Source organism: Sorex araneus, unplaced genomic scaffold (genome assembly GCF_027595985.1).
Source record: "Sorex araneus isolate mSorAra2 unplaced genomic scaffold, mSorAra2.pri scaffold_167, whole genome shotgun sequence".
NCBI lineage: Eukaryota > Metazoa > Chordata > Mammalia > Eulipotyphla > Soricidae > Sorex > Sorex araneus.
The window spans coordinates 29,623-48,302 of record NW_026570920.1 but is presented as its reverse complement, the minus strand read 5'-3'; the positions used below and the strand labels follow the sequence as shown (position 1 = coordinate 48,302).

The 18,680-nt window shown below is 64.5% G+C and overlaps 1 protein-coding gene across 1 annotated transcript; it reads left to right on the top strand.

The window, feature by feature from the left end:
- The first annotated feature begins 2,687 nt into the window (after positions 1-2,687).
- Positions 2,688-18,534, top strand: AKAP17A (A-kinase anchoring protein 17A). Its single transcript, XM_055123603.1, has 6 exons — positions 2,688-2,793; positions 8,487-9,023; positions 9,112-9,372; positions 10,088-10,236; positions 13,431-13,671; positions 17,364-18,534. The coding sequence occupies exons 2-6, from the start codon at positions 8,523-8,525 to the stop codon at positions 18,399-18,401; spliced, it is 2,190 nt and encodes a 729-aa protein (XP_054979578.1). The 5' UTR covers positions 2,688-2,793; positions 8,487-8,522; the 3' UTR covers positions 18,402-18,534.
- The last annotated feature ends 146 nt before the right edge of the window (positions 18,535-18,680 follow it).

Here is an 18,680-nt window from a genome sequence, read left to right as displayed (position 1 = left end):
GGCCACGCCCTCCCCGCTGGGCTGTCGCTCCCGATGGCATAATACGCAACTAATATGCGATTGTTGTGTAAGGTGCAAACTTGTACAATATGCATTGTTGTGATGGAATAATAATTGTAATAATAATTGTAATAATAATGATGATGATGGAATGATAATAATAAAATAATAATAATTGCCCAATATGGATTATTGTGATGCGTGATGCACAATGAGCATTTTTACGCACAGCTGCGTAGTGAGATGCACCCTTAGGTAGAACCGCAGGCTATGCAATAACAATTGTGTAACGTGCAATTATGCAGAGAGGTAATTGTCTCCGTCACCGTCACTGTCATCCCGTTGCTCATCGATGTGTTCGAGCGGGCATCAGTAATTGTGTAATTATTATTATTATTATTATTATTATTATCCATGGTTATTATTGTGGAACAGTCACACAATATGCGTTATGATTTTTGCACAGCGATTGTGTAATCTGTTATCATGCACAACAATTGCATCACCGGAATTATTATTGTGATGATGATGATTATTAGTCATCCCGTTGCTCATCGATGTGTTCGAGCGGGCACCAGTAATTGTGTAATTATTACTATTATTATTATTATTATCCATGATTATTATTGTGGAACCATCACACAATATGCATTATGATTTTTGCACAGCAGTTGCATAATCTGTGTTATCATGCACAACAATTGCATCACCGGAATTATTATTGTGATGTGTTCGAGCGGGCACCAGTAATTGTGTAATTATTATTATTATTATTATTACCCATGATTATTATCGTGGAACCATCACACAATATGCGTTATGATTTTTGCACAGCGATTGCATAATCTGTGTTATCATGCACAACAATTGCATCACCGGAATTATTATTGTGATGATGATGATTATTAGTCATCCTGTTGCTCATCGATGTGTTCGAGCGGGCACCAGTAATTGTGTAATTATTATTATTATTATTATTATTATTACCCATGATTATTATCATAGAACCATCACACAATATGCGTTATGATTTTTGCACAGCAGTTGCGTAATCTGTTATTATGCACAACAATTGCATCATCAGAATTATTATTGTGATGATGATGATTATTACTGTCATTCCGTTGCTCATCGATGTGTTCGAGCGGGCACCAGTAGTTGTGCAATTATTATTATTATTATTATCCATGATTATTATCGTGGAACAGTCACACAATATGCGTTATGATTTTTGCACAGCGATTGCGTAATCTGTGTTATCATGCACAACAATTGCATCACCGGAATTATTATGGTGATGATGATGATTATTAGTCATCCCGTTGCTCATCGATGTGTTCGAGCGGGCACCAGTAATTGTGCAATTATTATTATTATTATTATTATTATCCATGATTATTATTGTGGAACCATCACCCAATATGCGTTATGATTTTTGCACAGCGGTTGTGTAATCTGTATTATTATGCACAACAATTGCATCACCGGAATTATTATTGTGATGATGATTATTAGTCATCCCGTTGCTCATCGATGTGCCCGAGCGGGCACCAGTAATTGTGTAATTATTATTATTATTATTATTCATGATTATTATCGTGGAACCATCACACAATATGCGTTATGATTTTTGCACAGCAGTTGTGTAATCTGTTATTATGCACAACAATTGCATCACCGGAATTATTATTGTGATGTCTTCGAGCGGGCACCAGTAATTGTGTAATTATTATTATTATTATTATTATTATCCATGGTTATTATTGTGGAACAGTCACACAATATGCGTTATGATTTTTGCACAGCGATTGCCTAATCTGTATTATTATGCACAACAATTGCATCACCGGAATTATTATTATTATGTTATTATATTATATAATAATAATAATTATAATAATTATTTTTATTTTTACTGTGCAACAATAATGCCACAATTGCACCTAATATCAGGGGAATGACATGTGACGCCGACACGCCAAGCTGAGCGCCCCTGACCCCCCCGGCCCATGCAAACACGCCAAATCGGGGGCTGCATGAGGTCAGTTTATCAGCCCCCGAGTTCCAATCAATCGATCAATCAATCAATCGATCAATCGATCAATCGATAAATGGGCGGGAAGATCGATAATCGATACGCCCTGCGCCTGCCCGCCGGGGAGGCTGTGCCGGCGCTGCACCGTGTGGACAGCAGAGCTGCTGCAGGTGCGGCCTGCGGAAGGGTCAAGCTGGACGCCAGAGGCCAGCGCGCTGCAGGGAGGGGGCGGGGCGGGGCGGCCTGGAGTTGGCGCAGGCGCAGTGCGCGCTGCGTCGGGCCTGGTTTCCCCCCCCCGCCCCGCCTCCCCGTCCTGGCCCCGCGGGCGGCGCTAGGCGGAAGTCCCGCCCCAAAGGCGGGCCTAGGCGGGTGAGGGCGAATCGGAAGGCGACGCGCGGCGGAAGTCCCGCCCCGGGGACGGCGCGGAGCAATCGGGCGGGCGGCGCGCGGCGCAAGTCCCGCCCCGGGGGCGGGCCCCGGCGGCGCGGGGGTATCGGGCGGCGGCGGCGCGCGGCGGAAGTCCCGCCCCGGGGGCCCGCGCCGAGGAATCGGGCGGCGGTGCGCGGCGGAAGTCCCGCCCCGGGGGCGGGCCCGGGCGGCGCGGGGCCGGGAGCGGGGGGCGGGGGGCGGGGGCGGCGCGCGGCCGCGGCTCCCGGCGCCGGAAGCGGAAGCGCGTCACGGGCGGGCGGCGTCGGGGCGGCCGCGGGCGTCGGGGGACGCGGAGCGGGGCCGGGCGGGCGGCGGGCGACCCCGCGCCGGTGAGTAGGGGGGCGGCGCGGGGGGCGGGGCGGGGGGCGGGGCGGGGGGCCCTGGGCGGGTGGGGGGGGTCCCTAGGCGGGTATGCGGGGTCGTTAGGGGACCCTGGGGGGGTCTCCAGGGGGGCATGGGGGGGTCGTTAGGGTGCCGGGGGGGCCTTAGGCGGCTTTGGGGGGTCCCTAGGCGGGTATGGGGGTCCCTAGGCGGGCATGGGGGGTCCCTAGGCGGGTATGGGGGGTCCCTAGACTGGGTACGGGAGTCGTTTGGGTGCCACGGGGGTCCCTAGGCGGGTATGGGGGTTCCCTAGACTGGGTATTGGGGTCGTTTGGGTGCCACGGGGGTCCTAGGTGGGTATGGGGGGTCCCTAGGTGGGTATGGGGGGTCCCTAGGTGGGGTATGGGGGGTCCCTAGGCGGGTATGCGGGGTCGTTAGGGGGCCCTGGGGGGTCTCCAGTGGGGCATGGGGGTCGTTAGGGTGCCGGGGGTCTCTAGCGGGTTTGGGGGGTCCCTAGGTGGGTTTGGGGGGTCCCTAGGCGGCTTTGGTGGGTCCCTAGGCGGGTATGCGGGGTCGTTAGGGGGCCCTGGGGGGTCTCCAGGGGAGCATGGGGGGTCGTTAGGGTGCCGCGGTGTCCCTAGGCGGGTTTGGGGGGTCCCTAAGCTGATATGGGGGGGTCCCTAGGCGGGTATGGGGGTCCCTAGGCGCGTACTCGGGGTCGTTAGGGGGCTCTGGGGGGTCTCCAGGGGGGCATGGGGGGCCGTTAGGGTGCTGGGGGGGTCCCTAAGCGGGTATGGGGGGTCCGTACACTGGGTACTGGGGTCGTTAGGGTGCCGGGGGGGGTCCCTAAGCTGCTATGGGGAGGTTCCTAGGTGGGTATGGGGGGGGTCCCTAGACTGGGTACGGGGGTCGTTTGGGTGCCACGGGGGTCCCTAGGCGTGTATGGGGGGTCCCTAGGCGCGTACTCGGGGTCGTTAGGGGGCTCTGGGGGGTCTCCAGGGGGGCATGGGGGGCCGTTAGGGTGCTGGGGGGGTCCCTAAGCGGGTATGGGGGGTCCCTACACTGGGTACTGGGGTCGTTAGGGTGCTGGGGGGGGTCCCTAAGCGGGTATGGGGGGTCCCTACCCTGGGTACTGGGGTCGTTAGGGTGCGGGGGGGGGTCCCTAAGCTGCTATGGGGAGGTTCCTAGGTGGGTATGGGGGGTTCCTAGACTGGGTACGGGGGTCGTTTGGGTGCCACGGGGGTCCTTAGGCGGGTATGGGGGGTCCCTAGACTGGGTATGGGGGTCGTTTGGGTGCCACGGGGGTCCCTAGGCAGGTATGGGGGGTCCCTAGACTGGGTATGGGGGTCGTTTGGGTGCCACGGGGGTCCTTAGGCGGGTTTGGGGGGTCCCTGGGCGGGTATGGGGGTCCCTAGGCGCATATTCGGGGTCATTATGGGGCTCTGGGGAGTCCCAGGGGGTGTGGGGGGTCGTTAGGATGCTGAGGGGGATCCCTAAGCGGGTATGGGGGGGTCCCTAGACTGGGTACGGGGGTCGTTTGGGTGCCACGGGGGTCCCTAGGTGGGTATGGGGGTCCCTAGGCGGGTATTCGGGGTCGTTAGGGGGCTCTGGGGGGTCTCCAGGGGGGCATGGGGGGTCGTTAGGGTGCCGGGGGGGTCCCTAAGCTGCTATGGGGGGGTCCCTAGGTGGGTTTGGGGGGTCCATAGGCGGGTATGGGGGTCCCTAGGCGGGTATGCGGGGTTGTTAGGGGGCTCTGGGGGGTCTCCAGGGGGACATGGGGGGCTGTTAGGGTGCTGGGGGGGTCCCTAGGCGGGTATGGGGGGTCCCTAGGCACGTATTAGGGGTTGTTAGGGGGCTCTGGGGGGTTTCCAGGGGGCATGGGGGTCGGTAGGGTTTGGGGGTTCCCTAGGCGCGTATTCGGGGTCATTAGGGGGCTCTGGGGGGTCTCCAGGGGGGCATGGGGGGCTGTTAGGGTGCCGGGGGGGTCCCTAAGCAGGTATGGGGGGTCCCTAGGCGGGTATGGGGGTCGTTAGGGTGCTAGGGGGGTCCCTGGGCAGGTATGGGGGGTCCCTAGGATGGCATACGGGGTTCCTCGGCTGGTATAGCGGTTCTTAGGCAGGTGTGGGGGTCGTTAGGGTGCTAAGGGGGTCCCTGGGCGGATATGGGGGGTCCCTAGACTGGGTATGGGGGTCGTTAGGGGTTAATGGGGTCTCTAGACTGGTCTAGGGGTCCTTAGGCAGGTATGGGGGTCGTTAGGGTGCTAAGGGGGTCCCTGGGTGGATATGGGGGGTCCCTAGACTGGGTATGGGGGTCGTTAGGGTGTTAATGGGGTCTCCAGACTGGTCTAGGGGTCCTTAGGCAGGTGTGGGGGTTCGTTAGGGTGCTAAGGGGGTCCCTGGGCGGATATGGGGGGTCCCTAGACTGGGTATGGGGATCATTAGCAGATAATGGGGTCTCCAGACTGGTCTAGGGGTCCTTAGGCAGGTGTGGGGGTCGTTAGGGTGCTACGGGGGTCTCCAGGGAATGTGGGGGCCGTGAGGGTTCTGTGAGGGGTCCCTTGGTGGATATGGAGGTCCCTGGGGGGCATGGAGGTTGTTAGGGTGGTATGGGGGTCCCTAGGGTGGTATGGGGGTCCCTAGGTGGGTATGGGGGAATTTTAGGTGAGGGGGTCCCTAGGATGGTATAGGAGGTCCCTAGGCAGATATGCGGGGGACTTTAGGGGGGTTTGGAGGGTCCCTAGGCAGGTATGGGGGGTCCCTACGGGGGTATGTGGATCACTATGGTGCTCTGGGGGTCCTTAGGATGGTGTGGGGGGTCCCTACGGGGTATGTGGATCACTATGGTGCTCTGGGGGTCCTTAGATGGTGTGGGGGTCCCTAGGCAGGTGTGGGGGGGTCCCTACGGGGGTATGTGGATCACTATGGTGCTCTGGGGGTCCTTAGATGGTGTGGGGGTTCCTAGGCAGGTATGGGGGGTCCCTACGGGGGTATGTGGATCCCTATGGTGCTCTGGGGGTCCTTAGGATGGTGTGGGGGTCCCTAGGCAGGTGTGGGGGTCCCTACGGGGGTATGTGGATCACTCTGGTGCTCTGGGGGTCCTTAGATGGTGTGGGGGTTCCTAGGCAGGTATGGGGGGTCCCTACGGGGGTATGTGGATCACTATGGTGCTCTGGGGGTCCTTAGGATGGTGTGGGGGTCCCTAGGCAGGTGTGGGGGGTGCTTAGGGTGGTATGGGGGTCGTTACAGTGCTCTGGGGGCTCCTAGGGTGGAGTGGGGGTCCCTAGGCAGGTATGCAGGGTCCATAGGTGAGTATGGGGGTCCCTAGGGTGGGTACGGGGGTCTCTACAGTGGTGTGGGGGTCCGAGGAGCAACATGGGGGTCCCCAGGCTGGTGTGCGGGCACCCAGAGTGGTGTGGCTGGGACCTTGGGTGAGTCAGGGGGTCCCCAGGCTGGTTTGGGGGGACCCAGGGCAGCTAAGGGGGAACCTAGAGTGGACGGAGGGGGTCTCGGGGGGTATGGGGGTACTCGGGGCAGTTAGGGGGTCCCAGGGGGATGTGCGGGTACTCAGGCGAGTTAGGGGGTCCCAGGGGGGTATGGGGGCACTCAGGGTGGTGACGGGGGTCCCCAGGGTGGGGAAGTGGGACCCAGGGCAGGTCTGGGGACCCCCAGTCAGGCATGCGGGGACCCCAGGTAGTTCTGGGGGGTCTCGGGTGCGGGTGAGGGGACCAGGGCAGGGGTCAGGACCCCGGGCCGGGAGAGGGGATACTCGGGACAGTCACGGGGAGACCCAGATGGACACGGGGGCCCCAAAGGGTTTGGGGGGCCTCGGGGAGGGTGTCGGGCTGGTCCGGGGGCCCAAGCCGGGGGTGGGGGTCCTGGAGGGGGTTCCGGCGGCCAGGGACTGGAGTATGGGCGCCCCGCGTGCGTGCTGGGGTCTCTGCATAGGGGGTGGGCATGGGGGCCCAGGCTGGGGGTCTAGGATAGGTGCTGGGGGCTCGGGCAGGTAGCTGAGGGGGTCTCTGATCAGAGACAGGGTTATTGGGGGCTCAGGGTGGGTTTGGGGGCTTGGTGTGGGTTTTGGGGGCTCGGGGTAGTTTTTGGGGGCTTGGGGTGGGTTTTGGGGACTCGGGGTGGGTTTTGGAGGCTTGGGGTAGATTTTGGAGGCTCGGGATGGGTTTTGGGGGCTTGGGGTGGGTTTTGGAGGCTCAGGGTGGGTTTTGGGAGCTCGGGGTAGATTTTGGGGGGCTCGGGGTGGGTTTTGGGAGCTCGGGGTAGATTTGGGGGGCTCGGGGTGGGTTTTTGGAGCTCAGGTTAGATTTTGGGGGTTCGGGGTGGGTTTTGGGGACTCGGGGTGGGTTTCGAGGATTCAGGTAGGTATTGGAGGCTCAGGTTGGGGTTTGGGGGTTCAGGGTGGGTTTGGGGGTCTCGGGTGGGCTTTGGGGAGCCGGGCTGTGTTCGGTGGGGCCCAGACTGGGTGCTGGGGGGTTGGGGGGGCCTGGGTGGGAATTGGGCGGCGGGAACCGAGGGTTCGGCCCGTCTTGGACACTCGTCTGGGCGCGGGGTCTGTGGCTTGACTTGTGGGATCGGCTGTGGTCAGTCCCGGGGCCTGTCGGGGTCGGGGTGGGGGGCCCTTAGGGGACGTAGGGGTGGGGGGAGGGTCTGGCAGGGGCCCCTTCCTCAGCCCTGGGCGGGGCCTGGTGGTCAGTGGCCCGCAGACGGCTGGGGCCGTGGCCTGGGGCAGTGGGCAGGTGGGAGACTCTGTGTGTGTGTGTGTGTGTGTGTGTGTGTGTGTGTGTGTGTGTGTGTGTGTTTGGCTCCCATCCATGTGGATGTGGGGGCTGGGCGTGTGTGTGTGTATATGTGTCTCTGTGTGTGTGTGTGTGTGTGTGTCCGGCTGGGGTTTGGCTCCTGTCCACATGGGTCACAGGGGCTGGGCGTGTGTTTGTGTGTGTGTGTGTGCGTGCGTGTGGCCAGCTGAGGTTTCACTCCCGTCCACGTGGGTGCGGGGGCCGGCTTTCTGGAGACTCCACCTGCCTGTGTGTATATGTGTGTGTGTATGTGTCTCTGTGTGTGTTTGTGTGTGTGTGTGTGTGTGTGTGTGTGTGTGGCTGGCTGGGGTTTCACTCCTGTCCACGTGGGTCTTGGGGGCCGGGCTTTCTGGAGACTCCACCTGCTTGGGTGTGTGTGTGTGTCTGTGTGTCTGTGTGTGTGTGTGTGTGTCTGTGTGTGTGTGTGTCTGTGTCTGTGTGTCTGTGTGTGTGTGTGTGTCTGTGTGTCTGTGTGTGTGTGTCTGTGTGTCTGTGTGTGTGTGTGTCTGTGTCTGTGTGTCTGTGTGTGTGGCCGGCTGGGGTTTGGCTCCCGTCCACGTGGGTCGCAGGGGCTGGGAGTGTGTTTGTGTGTGTGTGTGTGTATGTGTGTGGCTGGGGTTTCACTCCCGTCCACGTGGGTCTTGGGGGCCGGGCTTTCCGAAGAGTGCACCTGCCTGGTTGTGTGTGTGTGTGTCTCTGTGTGTGTGTGTGTGTGTCTGTGTGTGTCCGGCTCCCCGTTCACGTGGGTCTTGGGGGCCGGCCTTCCCGGAGACCCCGCCCCGCCTGGGCCGCGTCCCTCCTGCTGTCCTGCCAGGGGAGGGGGTGGATCTTTGCCGCTGTCTGGTCCCGCTCTCGACCCCCCCCCCCCCTCTGTCTGTGCTCCCCCCCCCGCAGTGCCCGCGCGGGCTGCTCGTCCTCGCGCGCCCGGCCATGGCGGCGGCCACCATCGTGCACGACACGTCGGAGGCGGTGGAGCTGTGCGCGCCGCTGGGGCTGTACCTGAAGCCCATCACCAAGATGACCATCAGCGTGGCGCTGCCGCAGCTGAAGCAGCCGGGCAAGTCCATCTCCAACTGGGAGGTGATGGAGCGGCTCAAGGCCATGGTGCAGCACCACCAGTTCTCCACGCTGCGCATCGCCAAGAGCACCATGGACTTCATCCGCTTCGAGGGCGAGGTGGAGAACCGCGCGCTCGTCAAGGCCTTCCTGGCCTGCCTGGACGGCAAGACCATCAAGCTCAGCGGCTTCGCGGACGCCCTGCGCGTGCGCGCGGCCGAGTTCAAGCTCGACTTCCCCACGCGCCACGACTGGGACTCCTTCTTCCGCGACGCGCGGGACATGAACGAGACGCTGCCCGGCGAGCGGCCGGACACCATCCACCTCGAGGGGCTGCCCGTCAAGTGGTTCTCGGCCCGCGAGCCGGGCGGCGGCGTCGGCGGTGGCGTCGGCGGCGTCGGTGGTGGTGGTGGTGGTGGTGGGGGGCGGCGGCGGGGGTGGCGGGGCCGGGGGCAGCGCCGAGAAGCCGAGCGAGCGGGTGCTGGTGCAGGTGTTCGAGAGGTTCGGGGCCATCCGGCACGTGGACATCCCCATGCTGGACCCGTACCGCGAGGAGATGACGGGCCGCAGCTTCCACACCTTCAGCTTCGGCGGGCACCTCAACTTCGAGGCCTACGTGCAGTACCGCGAGTACGCCGGCTTCATCCAGGCCATGAGCGCCCTGCGCGGCATGAAGCTCATGTTCAAGGGCGAGGACGGCAAGGCCGTGGCCTGCAACATCAAGGTGGGTGTGTGGGTGTGTGTGTGTGTGCGGGGGCGGGGGACGCACGGGGGTCCCTTCCGGGACTCTGCTCCGAGGAGCCAAAGACCCCCATGCATCCAGGCTCAGGAGCCGGTGTGTGTGTGTGTGTGTGTGTGTGTGTGTGTGTGTGTGTGTGTGTGTTGTGTACCCATCCTAGGAGCCGGGGTGTGTGTGGGCTCTGTGTGTCCTGGGATCCACCCCAGCCCAAGGAGCTGGGATATGTGTGTGTGTGTGTGTGTGTGTGTGTGTGCAGGAGCGGGGACGCACGGGGTTCCTTCCGGGACTCTGCTACGAGGCGCAGAAGATTCCCCCCGTGCGTCCAGGCTCAGGAGCCGGTGTGTGTGTGTGTGTGTGTGTGTGTGTGTGTGTGTGTGTGTGTGTGTGTGTTTGGTGTGTGTCCGTCCTGGGAGCCACCCCAGCCCTAGGAGCTGGAATGTGTGTGTATGTGTGTGTGTGTATGTGTATGTGTGTGGTGTGTCTGTGTGTGGTGTGTGTCCATCCTGGGAGCCGCCCCGGCCTTAGGAACTAGGGTGTGTATGGGGTGTGTGTGTGTGTGTGTGTGTGTGTGTGTGTGTGTGTGTCCGTCCGTGCTGGGAGCCGCCGTGGGCCCTGGTGTCGGGGCGGGCGGGCAGGGTGGTCCTGGGTCTGGGCATCCCCGTCCCCGTGCCCACCGTCCCGCCCTCCCGCCGTGCCGCAGGTGTCCTTCGACTCCACCAAGCACCTGAGCGACGCGTCCATCCGGAAGCGGCAGCTGGAGCGCCAGAAGCTGCAGGAGCTGGAGCAGCAGCGCGAGGAGCAGAAGCGGCGCGAGAAGGAGGCCGAGGAGCGGCGGCGGGCGCAGGAGACGTGCGTGCACGCGGGGCGTCTGCGCGCGGGTGGCTGTGTGTGCGCGCGCGCGTGTGTGTGTGTGTGTCTCTGTGTCTGTGTCTCCGGGCATTTCCTGCTCTGAGGGCCCCAGGAAACGGTCACGTGGCCCCGGGAAATGGTCTCGTGCCCCACACCAAACCCGCCGGAACTTTCCGGAACCTTCCGGAACCTTCCAGATGGTTCTCCACAGAGCACGCTGCGTCTGTCCCTGTGCCGTGTCCTCAGTTCTGGCTATGCCCGTGTATCTGTTGACGGGGATCCCTAGGGTGTCTGCGTGTGCTAGTGTGTTCATGCTGTGTGTGTGTGTGTGCGCGCGCGTGCGTGTCCTGCTCAGCGCCTGTGTTTGTCTCTGCCTGTCATGCTGTGTGCCTATGTGTGAGTCTGTGTCTTTGTGTGTGTTCTTGTTTGTCTGTGTTCGTTATGCTCTGTGGCTGTGTGTGAATCCTCTGTGTGTCCTTTGTGTGTGTGTCCTGTGTGTGTGTGTCCTTGTCCTACCATGCACCTGTCCTGCTGTGCACCTGTGTGTGTCTGTGCATTTCATACTGTGTACTTGTGTGTGTGTGTGTATGTTTGTGTGTCTGTGTGTGCAAGTGTGTATCTGTGTCTCTCTTCGGCGTCTCTTGCTCTGGGTGCCCCAAGAAATGGTCATGTGGGGGCTGGAGCAATAGCACAGTGGGTAGGGCATTTGCCTTGCACGCGGCCGACCCGAGTTCGAATCCCAGCATCCCATATGGTCCCCTGAGCACCGCCAGGGGTGATTCCTGAGTGCAGAGCCAGGAGGGACCCCTGTGCATCGCCAGGTGTGACCCAAAAAGCAAAAAAAAAAAAAAAAAAAAAAAAGAAATGGTCATGTGGCCCCTATAAGCAGTCTCATACCCTACACCAAACCTGCCAGAACCTTCCGGAACCTTCCGGATGGTTCCCCACAGGGCAGGCTGTGTCTGGACGCTGAGCCTGTGCATCCGTCCCTGTGCCCGTGTCCTCGTCCCTGGCCCGCACCCGTGTGTCTGCTGACGGGGGTCCCCTGGGTGTCTGCATGTGATGGTGTGTTCATGGTGTGTGGTGTGTGTCTGTGTGTCCTGCTGTGTGCACGTCTGTGTGTGCGTGTCCTGCTCTGTGCCTATGTTTGTGTCTGCATGTCATGCTGTGTGCTTGTGTGTCTGTGTGTATGTTTCTGTGTGTGCTCCTGTTTGTCTGTATGTCATGCTGTGTGCCTGTGCATGTGTCCTGTGTGTGTGCGTGTCCTGCTATGCGCTTGTGTGTGTCTGCATTTCATACTGTGTGCCTGTGTGTGTGTGTCTGCATTTCATACTGTGTGCCTGTGTGTGTGTCTTGCTGTACATCTGTCTGTGTGTGTGTGCGCATGTCCTCTGTACACCTGTGTGTGTCTGTGCGTATGTGCGTGTGTGTGTCCTGCTGTTACACCTATGTGTGTGTCCTACTGTACACCAATGTGTGTCCTGCTGTACACCTGTGTGTGTCCTGCTGTACACCAGTGTGTGTGTGTGTCCTGCTGTACACCCGTGTGTGTGTCCTGCTGTTATACCTCTGTGTGTGTCCTGTTGTACACTAGTGTGTGTGTGTCCTCCTGTACACCTGTGTGTGTGAGTCCTGCTGTACACCAGTGTGTGTGTGTGTCCTGCTGTACACCAGTGTGTGTGTGTCCTGCTGTACACCAGTGTGTGTGTGTCCTGCTGTACACCAGTGTGTGTGTGTGTGTCTGTGTGTGTGTCCTGCCCCCTGAGGCTGGCTGTGGTCTCCTGGCCCCTGCCCACGCTGCCCTGTGCCCCACCTGTCTCTGGGACGGGGGTGGGTCCCCTCCTGGGCGGACCCGGGTCCCGGGGCTGTGGACGGCCGCCCGGCCTGAGTGTGTGTCCTGGGGGCAGCGCCCCCGCCTGGGTGGCCTTGGTGTGTGTGCGTGCGCCTGGGCCATGGGGTCCCGGCCGTGGGGGCGGCCACGGGTCAGGCCCCCCCGAGCCCCTGGGCCCCGGGGCCCTGCGTCCTCCGCCCCCCCCCCCCCCCGGCCCCAGTCAGGGCTGCCCGCCTTCTGCTGGGCCCCTGCCCGCCCTCTGTGTGCCGCTGGGGGCTGGCCAGCCGGGCACCGCACTGCCACGTGCTGTTCTGACCGTCTGCTCTGTGTGTGTGTGTGTGTGTGTGTGTGTGTGTGCGCTCACATGTGTCTGTACGCATTGTGTCTGTGTTTGTATGTCTGTGTGTCCGTCTGTCTGCCGTCTCTGTCTAGGGTCCCCTGCCCTGTGCCCACCGTGTCTGTGTGTGTGTGTGTGTGTCTGTGTCTATCTGTGTGGTGTTTGTGTCAGCTGTGTGTGTGTGTGTCTCTGTCCATCTGTCTGGTGTCTGGGGTCGCCTGCCCTGGGCCCGCCGTGTGTGTGTCTGTGTGTGTGTGTGTGTCTGTGTCTATCTTTGTGGTGTTTGTGTCAGCCGTGTGTGTGTCTCTGTGTGTCTCTGTCCATCTCTGTCCATCTGTCTGGTGTCTGTTCGTCTGTCTGTTGTCTGTCTGGTGTGTGTGTCCATGTTCGTGTCTGTCTGTGTGTCTGCTGTCTATGCCCGCCTCCATGCCCGCCTGTGCCTGCTGTGTGTGCGTGCGTGTGTGTCTGTGTGTCCATCTGTCTGGGGTCCGCAGCCCTGAGCCTGCCGTGTGTATGCTTGTGTGTGTGTGTGTGTTTGTCCATGTGTCTGGTGTCTGTGTGTCTGGAGTGTCCTTCACAGTGCCCGCTGTGTGTGTGTGTGTGTGTGTGTGTCCATCTGTCTGGTGTCCGTCTGTCTGGTGTGTCTGTGTGTGTGTGTGTGTGTGGGGGGAATGTGCCCATATTAGTGTGTCTGCCTCTGTGTGTGTCTGGTATTGGTCTGGGGTCCCCGCCCGGTGCGTGCCGTGTGCGTGTGTGTGTGTGTCCGTGTGTGTGCGTGTCGGCCCGGCGCCCACCTGTGTCCGTGTGTGTGTGTCCGTGTGTGTGTGTGTCCGTGTGTGTGTGTCCGTGTGTGTGTCCGTGTGTGTGTCCGTATGTGTGTGTCCGTGTGTGTGTGTGTCCGTGTGTGTGTGTCCGTGTGTGTGTCCGTATGTGTGTGTCCGTGTGTGTGTGTGTGTCCGTGTGTGTGTGTGTGTGTCCGTGCGTGCGTGTGCCGGCCCGGCGCCCAGCGGCCTCGCCCGCCCTTAGGAAGCAGAAGGAGCTGGAGGAGCAGGAGCGGGAGCGGCGGCGCGAGGAGAAGCTGCGGCGGCGGGAGCAGCGGCAGCGGCAGCGCGAGCAGCGGCGCAGCCAGAAGCAGCTGGACCGGCTGCAGGCGCGCGAGCAGCGGCAGCTGCACGAGAAGATCCGCCTGGAGGAGCGCAAGCTGCTGCTGGCCCAGCGCAACCTGCAGTCCATCCGCCTCGTGGCCGAGCTGCTCAGCCGCGCCAAGGTACGAGCAAGCGCCCCGCCCGCTGGCCCCGCCCACGGCGCCTCTGCCCCGCCCACTCCCCGCCTCCGCCCCGCCCACACCGGCTCTGCCCCGCCCACTCTTCCCGCCTCCGCCCCGCCCACTGTGCCCTGCTAGGCCCCGCCCACGGCGCCTCTGCTCCGCCCACTCTCCCCGCCTCCGCCCCGCCCACACCGGCTCTGCCCCGCCCACTCTCCCCGCCTCCGCCCCGCCCACTGTGCCCTGCTAGGCCCCGCCCACGGCGCCTCTGCTCCGCCCACTCTCCCCGCCTCCGCCCCACCCACTGTCCCCTGCCACCGCCCCGCCCACGCAGCCCTCTGCTCAGCCCACTCTCCCCGCCTCCGCCCCGCCCACTGTGCCCTGCCTCTGCCCCGCCCACTCTCCCCGCCTCCGCCCCGCCCACTGTGCCCTGCCTCCGCCCCGCCCACTCTCCCCGCCTCCGCCCCGCCCACACCGGCTCTGCCCCGCCCACTCTCCCCGCCTCCGCCCCGCCCACGGTGCCCTGCCTCCGCCCCGCCCACGGTGCCTGGCCCCGCCCACGCCGCCCTCTGCCCCGCCCACACCGCCTCTGCTCCACCCACACCTCCGCCCCGCTCACTGTCCACTGCCTCCGCCCAGCCCACTGCCTGGCCCCGCCCACACCTCCATCCCACCCACACCTCCATCCGCCCCGCCCACTGCCTGGCTCCACCCATACCACCCCGCCTACTTGCCTGGCCCCACGGAAAACTCCCTCTGCCCGGCCCACTGCCTGGACCCACCCACACCTCCCTCTGCTCCGCCCACACCTCCTGTGCCCCGCCCACTTGCCTGGCCCCAACCACACCTCCCTCCGCCCCTCCCACTGTGCCTGGTCGCCCACACCTCCCTCTGCCCCGCCCACTGCCTGGCTCCGCCCACACCGCCCCGCCAACTGTTCCTGGCCCCACCCACACCTCCCTCTGCCCCGCCCACTGCCTGGCTCCGCCCACACCTGCCTCCGCCCCGCCCACTGTGCCTGGCTCTGCCCACACATGCCTCCACCCCACCTACTGTGCCTGGCCCCACCCACACCTCCCTCTGCCCCGCCTACTGTGCCTCGTTCCACCCACACCTGCCTCCACCCTGCCCACTGCCTGGCCCCACCCACACCCCGGCCCCGCCTACTGTGCCTGGCCCCACCCACACCTCCCTCTGCCTCGCCTACTGTGCCTCGTTCCACCCACACCTGCCTCCGCCCTGCCCACTGCCTGGCCCCACCCACACCTCCCTCCGCCCCGCCCACACCCACACAGACCCACCCCTGCCCTCCCTCCACCCCGATCACTGCCTGGTTCTGCCCATACCTCCCTCTGCCCTGCCCACTGTTCCTGGACCCACCCACACCTCCCTCTGCCCTGCCCACTGGCTGGCCCGACCCACACCTCCGTCCCGCCCACTGCTCCTGGTTCCGCCCACACCTGCCTTCACCCCGCCCACTGTGCCCAGCCCCACCTACACCTGCACCTGCCTCTGCCACATCTACTGTGCCCAGCCTTGCCCACAACTGCATCTGGCCCGCCCACTGCCTGGTTCCGCCCACACCTGCCTCTGTCCCGCCCACTGCGCTCGGCCCCACCCACTCCTGCCACCGCCCCGCCCACTGCGCCTGGCTCTGCCCAAACCTGCCTCTGCCCCACCCACACCTGCCGCCGCCCTGCAGTCTGCACCCAGGCCCGCCCACTAAACTGGCCTCGCCCCACCCACTGCCCTCACTCGCCATCTGGCCCCCCCATAGCCACTTGGCCCCGCCCACTACACCCACACCCCTTGCCCTGCCCATACCTGCCCTCCCACACGGCCTTGTCCACTCGGCTTGGCCCCGCCCACTTGTCTCGCCCACCTCGCTCACGCCAGCCTTACATGCTGGCCCCGCCCACAGCCGCTTGGCCCCGCCCAAGACGTCCTCCCGCGGTGCCCCGCCCACTCAGCCCTCCCCCCCACACCGGCCTCGTCCGGCCAGCTCAGCCCTTCCACCCCATCTGCTCTTGCAGGCCCCGCCCATGCCGGTCTCACACGCCCTCTGGCCCCGCCCACAGCTGCTTGGCCCCGCCCTCCAGCTCTGCCTCTGTCCTGGCTCAGCCTGTAGTCCCACACATGCACCCCTGCCCCGCCCACAGCTGCTGGACTCCGCCCATTCTGCCTTTTGGCCCCGCCTCCACCCTCCCAGAAACACCCCTGCTGCCCTCTGGCCCCGTCCCTCCTGCCTGTCCCTGTCCCTCTCGCCTGGCTCCACCCCGCTCCCGCTGTTCGCTGGCCCTGCCCTGCCAGCTGACCCCTCCCATGCTGCCCCCCACCCTGTCCATGTCGACCTCTGGCCCCCGCCTACCTGCCTGTACCGGCCCATATTCTGGCTCCGCCCCGATATACGCTGACTGCCAAGTCTCTGCTCCTGGCCCCGCCCATGCCCGCCTGGCCCCGCCCCCGCCCCATGTTCCCGCCCTCCTGTGCTGCCCTGGCCCCGCCTGTCCCATGGCCCCGCCCACACCCGCCTTGCCCCGCCCTTCTGTCCATGACCCTGTCCAGTGCCCACCCCTTCTCTACCCTGGCCTCCGCTGCCCTCCTTGCTCTGCCCCTCGGCCTCTGTCCTCCACCCGGGCCTCCCTGTCCGTGACCCTGCCCTGTCCACACATCCTCCCTCCCCGCTTCCTTTCCTGGCCCCGCCCATCCTCCTGGCCCCGCCCCCATCCTGCTCACCCTGGCCCCGCCTTCTCCTTGCTGTGCGGGCTGGGGCGCAGACATGCACCCGGGCCCTGGGTCAGGGGGAGGGTCTGTGCCGCCCGGGGAGGGTCTGAGGGATCCTGTGCCATCTGGAGAGGGTCTGGGGGACCCTGTGCCGCCCGGGGAGGGTCTGGGGGACCCTGTGCCGCCCGGGGAGGGTCTGGGGGACCCTGTGCCATCTGGAGAGGGTCCGGGGGACCCTGTGCCGCCCGGGGAGGGTCCGGGGGACCCTGTGCCATCTGGAGAGGGTCCGGGGGACCCTGTGCCATCTGGAGAGGGTTCGGGGGACCCTGTGCCATCTGGAGAGGGCCCGGGGACCCTGTGCCGCCCGGGGAGGGTCTGGGGGACCCTGTGCCATCTGGAGAGGGTCCGGGGGACTCTGTGCCATCTGGAGAGGGTCTGGGGGACCCTGTGCCGCCCGGGGAGGGTCTAGGGGACCCTGTGCCATCTGGAGAGGGTCTGGGGGACCCTGTGCCATCTGGAGAGGGTCTGGGGGACCCTGTGCCATCTGGAGAAGGTCTGGGGGACCCTGTGCCATCTGGAGAGGGTCTGGGGGACCCTGTGCCATCTGGAGAGGGTCTGGGGGACCCTGTGCCATCTGGAGAGGGTCTGGGGGACTGTGCCACCCGGGGAGGGTCTGGGGGACTCTGTGCCACCCGGGGAGGGTCTGGGGGACCCTGTGCCATCTGGAGAGGGTCTGGGGGACCCTGTGCCATCTGGAGAGGGTCCGGGGGACCCTGTGCCATCTGGAGAGGGTCTGGGGGACCCTGTGCCATCTGGAGAGGGTCCGGGGGACCCTGTGCCGCCCGGGGAGGGTCTGGGGACCCTGTTCCCTCGGGAGAGTGACCAGGTGGGCTGTCGTGCGCTGTGCCAGGGGTGTGCCTGGGGCCGTGCCCGTGTCCCCACGCACCCTCCGTGTCCCCGCGCGCGCGCAGGCCGTGAAGCAGCAGGAGCAGGAGCGGCGGGACGAGCAGCAGCGGCGGCAGCAGCTGGAGGAGCGGCGGCGCGTGCAGGCGGCCGAGCTGCGGCGCGTGGAGGAGGAGAAGGAGCGCGCGCTGGGGCTGCAGCGGCGGGAGCGCGCGCTGCGCGGGCGCCTGCTGTCCATCCTGCTCAGCAAGCAGGCGGCCGACCCGCACGGCCCGGCCGCCGAGCTGGGCGCCGCGCACGCCGACCTGCTGCTGCGGCCCGTGCTGGACATCCTGCAGAGCGTCACCCGCGCCGGCCACACCAACGCCAACGCCACCGCCGCGGGCGCCAACGCCAGCGCCAACCCCAACAACGCCGCCGGCGAGCCCGCGCGCGACCCGCCCTCGGAGCGCGCCGCTGGCCCCCAGGGGGGCGCCCCGGGGCCCCCCGCCGAGAAGCGCAGCCCCCCCGGGGTGCTGGCCTGCATCCCGCACAACGCGCCGCCGCCCCCCAAGCCCGCGCCCCCCGCCGGCGCGCCCCCCACTCTCGCGGGGACCCCCGAGCCGGGCGCGCCGGGCAAGGACGCGCGCGCCGCCTCCGAGCAAGACAAATGCAACCGGGAGCCCAGCCCGGGGGCGGCGGCGGCGGCAGCGGCAGCGGTGGCGGGGGGCGCCCGGCGGGGTGGCGGGGACCCCCGGGACGCGCCCGCGGCGGGGCCTGAGGCGGCGGCGGCGGCCCCCGAGCAGCCCCGCGCGCGCAGCCGGGCGCGCCACCCCGGGGGCCACGAGGCGGCGCGCAAGGAGCGGCGCGCGCACAAGAAGCGCTCGCGGGGCGGCAGCAGCCCGCGCCGGAGGAGGGGCCGCCGGGGGGGCCGCAGCGCCAGCCCCGAGCCGCCCCCGGCCCAGCCCCGCGCGCGCCGCTCCCGCACCCGCTCCCGCTCGCGCAGCCCCGGGGAGCGCCGGGCGCGCCGCGCGCGCAGCAGCCGGGACCGCGGCAGCCGCCACCGGCGCGGGGAGCGCTCGCGCTCGGGCTCCACCGGCCGCCACCGCAGCGCCTGGAACCGGTAATGCCGCCGGGGGGACCCCCTCCCCCCAACCCCGGGGACCTGTCCCCGCAGCTTTAAGTCCAGGCCACCCCTGGGAGATGCGCGAGCGCGCGCGCCTGCGCCCGTGCCAATGCGCCTCCGTGCCATTGCGCGCGCCTTTGCGCCCACCCCGTGGCCACCCGGGGTTCTTGCGTCCCTGCAGGCCCGGGATGCGCCCTGGCCCCGGGCCTGGGTCCCCTGGGGAAGGCGGTAGGGGCGAACTGGGCGGTGCAGAGAGGGGGTCCCCTCTCCCCCCACCCCG